The 7,500-nt window shown below is 44.3% G+C and overlaps 2 protein-coding genes across 2 annotated transcripts in view; one reads left to right on the top strand and one right to left on the bottom strand.

The window, feature by feature from the left end:
• ephx2 (epoxide hydrolase 2, cytoplasmic) overlaps positions 1-1,188 on the top strand; it is a 21,299-nt gene extending 20,111 nt beyond the window's left edge. The window contains exon 20 of the mRNA XM_061217546.1: positions 746-1,188. Coding sequence (XP_061073530.1) covers positions 746-830 — 85 coding nt within the window. The 3' untranslated portion in view covers positions 831-1,188. The remainder of the gene's footprint in view (positions 1-745) is intronic.
• Positions 1,189-1,613: 425 nt separating this feature from the next.
• plaat1l (phospholipase A and acyltransferase 1-like) lies at positions 1,614-6,542 on the bottom strand. The gene is made up of 4 exons (XM_061262189.1): positions 6,182-6,542; positions 5,113-5,242; positions 3,508-3,761; positions 1,614-2,382 (listed from the first exon to the last, which is right to left on the bottom strand). The coding sequence occupies exons 1-4, from the start codon at positions 6,188-6,190 to the stop codon at positions 2,317-2,319; spliced, it is 459 nt and encodes a 152-aa protein (XP_061118173.1). The 5' UTR covers positions 6,191-6,542; the 3' UTR covers positions 1,614-2,316.
• Positions 6,543-7,500: the final 958 nt, after the last annotated feature.

Genomic DNA, 7,500 nt, shown 5'->3' on the forward strand with positions numbered 1-7,500 from the left:
TGTGTGTGTTGTTTATTGTGAGTGTTTTTTATTGTGAGTGTGTGTTGTGTATTGTGGTGTTTATTGAGTGTGTTTGTGTGTTTATTGTGAGTGTGTGTTTGTGTGTTTATTGTGTGTGTTTATTGTGAGTGTTTTTATTGTGAGTGTGTATTGTGTTTATTGTGAGTGTGAGTGTGTGTTGCTTATTGTGAGTGTGAGTGTGTGTTGCTTATTGTGAGTGTGTGTGTTGTTTATTGTGAGTGTGTTGTGTGTGGTTTATTGTGAGTGTGTGTGTGTTGTGTGTTTAGTGTGTGTTTATTGTGAGTGTGTTTGTTGTGAGTGTGTGTGTTGTTTATTGTGAGTGTGTTAGTGAGTGTGTGTTTATTGTGAGTGTGTGTTGTGTGTTTAGTGTGTGTGTTTGTTGTTTATTGTGAGTGTGAGTGTGTGTTGTTTATTGTGAGTGTGTGTTGTTTATTGTGTGTGTGTGTTTATTGTGAGTGTGTGTTGTTTATTGTGAGTGTGAGTGAGTGTGTGTTGTTTATTGTGAGTGAGTGTGTGTTGTTTATTGTGAGTGTGTTAGTGTGTGTTGTTTATTGTGAGTGTGTGTTGTTTATTGTGAGTGTGAGTGAGTGTGTGTGTGTTTGTTGTGAGTGTGTGTTGTTTATTGTGAGTGTGTGTTGTTTATTGTGTGTGTGTGTTGTGTGTTTAGTGTGTGTTGTTTATTGTGAGTGTGAGTGTGTGTTGTTTATTGTGAGTGTGTTCCCAGGCCTGCTGAGCTCAACAGGATCCTGCTGTCCTGGCTGAAGGATGTGCACCAGCAGGCTGCCATCCCCCTGACGCCAAAGCTGTAGACCCTCTGCCTCACCAGGCCTGGGCCAATGAGGAGGGGGCGTCAACTTGCACAGGCCAATGAGGAGGGAGCGTCGACATGCACCGTCCACTCAGGAGGGGGAGGATGGAGAAAGAGATATTACATTGATCATATATATTCCTTGCATTTATACAGCACTTTTCTCATACTCAAAGCGCTTTAGTGATGAGGGAGACGCTCCTCAGTCATGTTTGCATTAATTGGCGTTTTATTCATGAATGGATTGTGCCTTTGCTAAGGCTGAAGGTTACAGTAAAGTAACTGCTATACAACCACTTGTAACAAACAACTTTCCCTTTCTAATTTTCCATTAAAAATGTTTAAATACTGGTGTACAAGTGCCCTACTGGTATGTGTGTATGTGTGTATACTCAGTGACTTTATTAGGTATACATTAGACTTCTTCTACGATCATGCCACTGTGATACTGTCAGCTTCCCGTCAGCTTTCACCCGTCTGGCCTTTCTCCCATGTTTGGGATGTATTTTTTCTTTTTTGCACCATTCTCTGTGAAATGTAGAGCCTTGTGCCTGAATATCAGCAGTTTCTGAGATACTCAAACCACCCTGTCTGGCACCAACAGTTATTCCACGGTCACTTGGATTATATATTTGACCGATTTTTGACCATGTCTCCATTTCCCGAATGTATTGTCCAATAATCTCAAGCTTGTTACTGCCCTCTGGTGGCCAGAGGTGTTGCCTGAAGCCCTAACATTATATTACTGATATGATTTGCATAACAAACAACTCCAGAGTCCAGAGAGAATTAGCTCATTTTTATTTATGTAACTGAATTATCTGCCAAAAGAGCACATGGACATGAATCAGTGCATTTCACAACTAAATTAAAGAAATAAATGAACGAATGAAAGAAGGAATGAACAAGGGCAAACGTATGACTGAAGAAGGTAAACGCGTTCAAAAACACAAAAGATACAGAAACGCATCAGAGAACATGCCATTCTCCGACTGCCGCTAACAGGAATGACTCCTCCAGAACTATAGAGAGGAATCCAGAAAAAGACACACAAACTCGAAATGCAGAAACTGGAGAAGAAATGTATCGGCATTCCAGAAACAAAGTTTTATTTTTGGCACAGTACAGTTGTGGTTATTTCACTGCTCAGGTTGTCCTGTCCGGTCTAGCTATATATACATGTCCCTGTGTAAATATAGCCCCACAATGCAGTGCTGCTTCCTGTTACCCAGATCAGCTATGGGAATGTGAATTTGGCAGCTGGGCTGACAAAACCCATAGCTGCTCAGGAGTAATTTATTTCGGAATCTATAACACAGTCAGAAATATGAATGCATTTATGAAAGCTGAATTTCCAAAGCTGTACAATATAGCTGACTAATATCAATAGTGCATCACAGTAATAACATATTTTGACACAAAGAGCACAAAAGCGCAGTCACCTCTGCACCATAGTTGTACGGTTAAAGACCTTCCATCACTGCTGTTCACAGTTTCTTCGTCTCAAAGAGATCTTTCCAAGTTGGGTAAATCCGGCCATAGATTTTTTCAATCTGCAAAGGTAAACAAATTCAGTACATATTTGTTATTAATTCATTTTAATTTAAGATTAATGTAGCAATAGTGTGTGTGTGTGTGTGTGTGTGTGTGTATGTGATCATGTGTGTGAGTGTGTGTATGTGTGTGTGAGTGTGTGTGTGTGAGTGTGAGTGTAGGTGTGTGTGTGTGTGAGTGTGAGTATAGGTGTAGGTGTGTGTGTGTGTGAGTGTAGGTGTGTGTGTGTGAGTGTGTATGTGAGGTGTGTGTGTGTGAGTGAGAGTGTGAGTGTTGTGTGAGTGTGTGTGTGTGTGAGTGTGTATGTGAGTGTGTGTGTTTGTGTAAGTGTGTGAGTATGTGATCATGTGTGTGAGTGTGTGTATGTGTGTGTGTGTGTGTGTGTGTGTGTGTGTGTGTGTGAGTGTGTGTGTGAGTGTGTGTGTGTGAGTGTGAGTGTAGGTGTGTGAGTGTGAGTGTAGGTGTGTGTGTGTGTGTGTGTGTGTGTGTGTGAGTATGTGTGTGTGTGTGAGTGTGAGTGTGTGTGTGTGAGTGTGTGTGTGTGTGTGTGTGTGTGAGTGTGAGTGTAGGTGTGTGTGTGAGTGAGAGTGTGAGTGTTGTGTGAGTGTGTGTGTGTGTGAGTGTGTTTGTGTAAGTGTGTGAGTATGTGATCATGTGTGTGAGTGTGTGTATGTGTGTGTGAGTGTGTGTGTGTGTGTGTGTGTGTGTGTGTGTGTGAGTGTGAGTGTAGGTGTGTGAGTGTGAGTGTGTGTGTGTGAGTGTGTGTGTGTGTGTGTGAGTGTGTATGTGAGGTGTGTGTGTGTGAGTGAGAGTGTGAGTGTTGTGTGAGTGTGTGTGTGTGTGAGTGTGTATGTGAGTGTGTGTGTTTGTGTAAGTGTGTGAGTATGTGATCATGTGTGTGAGTGTGTGTATGTGTGTGTGAGTGTGTGTGTGTGTGTGTGTGTGTGTGTGTGTGTGTGTGAGTGTGAGTGTAGGTGTGTGAGTGTGAGTGTAGGTGTGTGTGTGTGTGTGTGTGAGTGTGAGTGTGTGTGTGTGAGTGTGTGTGTGTGTGTGTGTGTGAGTGTGAGTGTAGGTGTGTGTGTGAGTGAGAGTGTGAGTGTTGTGTGAGTGTGTGTGTGTGTTACCTGTACAGACTTCTTCAGGCCGTAGCGGAACAGGGTGGCCTGGTGCTCACAGTTGTGGAACAGGATGTCGTAGGTGCAGGCCTTCCCCACGGCCTCGTCGATCTCGGGCTTCACCAGGGTGTAGAAGTCGCGCGGGGTGTGTGTGTCGTCCAGGTAGTTGCTGACTCTGTAATGTTTCCCCACGAGGTCGACCGGCTCCACCTTCACCGCAGACTTCAGCGCCCGGCCGAACAGGAGCAGCCGAGCCTCCGAGTCTGAAGAACAGAGACACAGACGCTTCAGTACAGCTCCAGTACAGCTTCAGTACAGCTTCAGTACAGCTCCAGTACAGCTTCAGTAATGCTTCAGTACAGCTCCAGTACAGCTTCAGTAATGCTTCAGTACAGCTCCAGTACAGCTTCAGTACAGCTTCAGTAATGCTTCAGTACAGCTTCAGTAATGCTTCAGTACAGCTTCAGTAATGCTTCAGTAATGCTTCAGTACAGCTTCAGTACAGCTTCAGTAATGCTTCAGTACAGCTTCAGTACAGCTTCAGTACAGCTTCAGTAATGCTTCAGTACAGCTTCAGTACAGCTTCAGTACAGCTTCAGTAATGCTTCAGTACAGCTTCAGTACAGCTTCAGTAATGCTTCAGTACAGCTTCAGTACAGCTTCAGTAATGCTTCAGTAATGCTTCAGTACAGCTTCAGTACAGCTTCAGAACAGCTTCAGTAATGCTTCAGTAAGGCTTCAGTACAGCTTCCACAAAGCCACCAAGGCATGTGGAGATCATTACATTACAGTTATTTAGCTGAAGCTTTTATTCAAAGCGACTTACAGTTGATTGGACTAAGCAGGGAACAATCCCCCCTGGAGCAATGCAGGGTTAAGAGCCTCATGACAGAATGTCCTTTTACGGAATGCCACTTTCACCACTCCTTGCTTTTTCTCTACTTTATTGTGTTTAGAGCTTTACTTTATTGTGTTTAGAGTACATTATTATTTTTTAATCTGAAATGACAAAGGAAGCTAAGCTTCTCCTTGCTTCAGGGGCTGTCGAGAGAGCTAGAACATGCAAATGTGGAAAAGAGGAACCGAACATCGAAACAGTCTGAGAGAATCATCTGGAGACAGAGACAGAATCCACCGTCAGCAGTCAGGCCCCGGGGGGGGGGGGGGGGGGGGCGAAGGGGGGGGGGCGAAGGGGGGGGGGGGGGGGGGGCGAAGGGGGGGAGCGAAGCCTTCCCCAGTTTATTTTAAAAAATCATTAAAGTGACTGTAAAGGGGCTGAGAATAGAGGGGTGTGTACACTACATAACCACCAAATATCTATTCAAAGTGATGTAACTATACGTGTAAATATGTATAAATGTGTAACTATTATAACACACATTTGAAGTCAGACAATGGGGGTAGTGTATAGTGTGTAGTGTGTAGTGTATAGGGGTGTGGTAGGGTAGCTGTATGAGTGGGGATGGGGTAGTGTGTAGTGTGTAGTGTATAGTGTGTAGTGTGTAGTGTATAGGGGTGTGGTAGGGTAGCTGTATGAGTGGGGATGGGGTAGTGTGTAGTGTATAGTGTATAGAAGGATCGATAGATAAATTGGGGGAAGTGGGAGGTTCCTACCCCGTGAGGTCAGATGAGCCACGTAGGGAACTCCGTCTCTCTCTCCGTAATATACTCCAAAGTGTGAGATGTGCTTATTCCGGGGAAACTCCACGATGTCTCCCGGGTAGAGCTGAGGCTGAGAACTGCGCTGAAACATGGAGAAGAGGAACCAATTCTGAGACGCACACAGAGAGGGGGGGAACCAATTCTGAGACGCACACAGAGAGGGGGGGAACCAATTCTGAGACACACACAGAGAGGGGGGGAACCATTCTGAGATGCACACAGAGAGGGGGGGAACCATTCTGAGATGCACACAGAAAGAGGGGGAATCAATCATTGGATGCACACAGAAAGAGGGGGAACCAATTCTGAGATGTACACAGAGAGGGGGGGAACCATTCTGAGATGCACACAGAAAGAGGGGGAATCAATTCTGAGAGCCACACATAGAGAGGGGGAAAGCATTCTCAGATGCACTGAGACAGAGAGGCGGAAACCACTCTTTGACACACATAGAAAGTTGGAACCATTCTGAGATGCACACAGAGAGCAGGGAACCATTCTGAGATGGCAATTTTAGCTTAACGGTATTTTTTGGTCGTGTTAGAAACCCGCATATGTCTATTTGAAGGAAAAGCTTAAAATGAGAACAGCAGCCCTCCAAACTTTAGCTTTAGAGTTCACGGCCACGTGTGACACAAAACAGTGATCACAACCTATAATCCATCTATGAAATGACCAGCTGCCAACTGTTTCAAAACACAACATTGCAGGGAAGCCTTTTCATCTCTGCCAGATAACCTGGCATCTCTGTGCCCCTGTATAACTTCATAACTAAACCAGCACAGACAAAAAATACCAATACCCAGCATGTTTTTCATGTGAAGTGTATCCAGCACTCACTAAGCAGAGCTCGTTCTCACGTTCTACCCAGCCCAGATTACAACACCTTTACAACATCAACAGCACATTGTTCCTCATTTTCTGCTCCAGTAATCAAAATGATTGTCCCAGTGTCTCTTCTGGTAGTACAGAGTGCAACAGGAGTGCAGATTTACCAAAAACAAAAAATGATCAGTCTTACCAGACCCATTTCTGTGAGAATCTGGTCAGATGTCGTCCCTGTTGTTGACAGAGCTGGCGTGAAGTGTTGTGTGTTCTTCAAAAACCTCAGATGAGGTGGTCTGTGGTCGCAGAGCTGGTGAGATGCGGTGTGTGTTGGTCTGGTCGCTAGTGAGTTGTGTTGTGTGTTGGGCTGGTCGCTAGTGAGGTGTGTTGTGTGTTGGTCTGGTCGCTAGTGAGGTGTGTTGTGTGTTGGTCTGGTCACTAGTGAGTTGCGTTGCCTGTTGGTCTGGTCGCTAGTGAAGTGTGTTGCCTGTTGGTCTGGTCGCTAGTGAGGTGCGTTGCGTGTTGGTCGGGTGAAAAGGGCGTAAGAGCACTGGTGCAGTGAGGCGGGGAGGCAGTATCACAACGACGACATCCCCAGCCACGCCTGGTGAAACAGATGTGCTGTAATCTGCACACTGTCACTGTGCCACGCCTCACGTGCCACGCCTCACTGCTGCCTGTCTTTATGATCTCATTTCTGCTTTACTCAGATTCCCAACACCACTAACAATCAACTAAAACTACACACCTCTAACATAAACACTACAATCAACACACCCCGAATCTACACACCTCTAACTCTAAATACTACAATCAACACACACCCAAAACTACAAACCTCTAACTATAAACATTACAATCAACATACCCCAAAACTACACACCTTTAAATGTCAAAATTACAATCAACACATCCCAAAACTACACACCTTTAAATGTCAAAATTACAATCAACACATCCCAAAAACTACACACCTCTAATTCCAAAAACTACAATCAACATACACCCCAAGACTAAAACATCTGCAACTGCAAAAACATTTTGCACTGCATGTGTATAAAACAACCCAACACTGCCCATCGATAACACTGAAACACCTACAACATAAACATAAACTACACTACATACGTGTGGAACTCCACCGGCTGTGACACTACATGCATGTAACGCTACACCCATTCAACACTACACGCTTGTAACAGACATTGTGCAGTATAATGTATATTGTATAATAATATAAATAAATGATATTACTATAATGTGTATTGTGATGTTCTTGGCAGGACGTGGAGGTTCAGATTAGAGTTAAGGTCCTTGGCTGTGTCTCACAGAGAACACATACCACTTCTCCTTTCTGCTAGGAAGCACCTGCATATGATCTCTATCTCTTTCTCTCTCTCTCTCTCTCTCTCTCTCTCCCTGTCTCTCTCTCTCTCTCTCTCTTTCTCACACATACTCTCATTTTTTATTTCTTATTGCTTTTATTGATTCTTGAGAAAGATAACAATAATCTAA

The sequence above is a fragment of the Conger conger genome, chromosome 1 (genome assembly GCF_963514075.1).
Source record: "Conger conger chromosome 1, fConCon1.1, whole genome shotgun sequence".
NCBI lineage: Eukaryota > Metazoa > Chordata > Actinopteri > Anguilliformes > Congridae > Conger > Conger conger.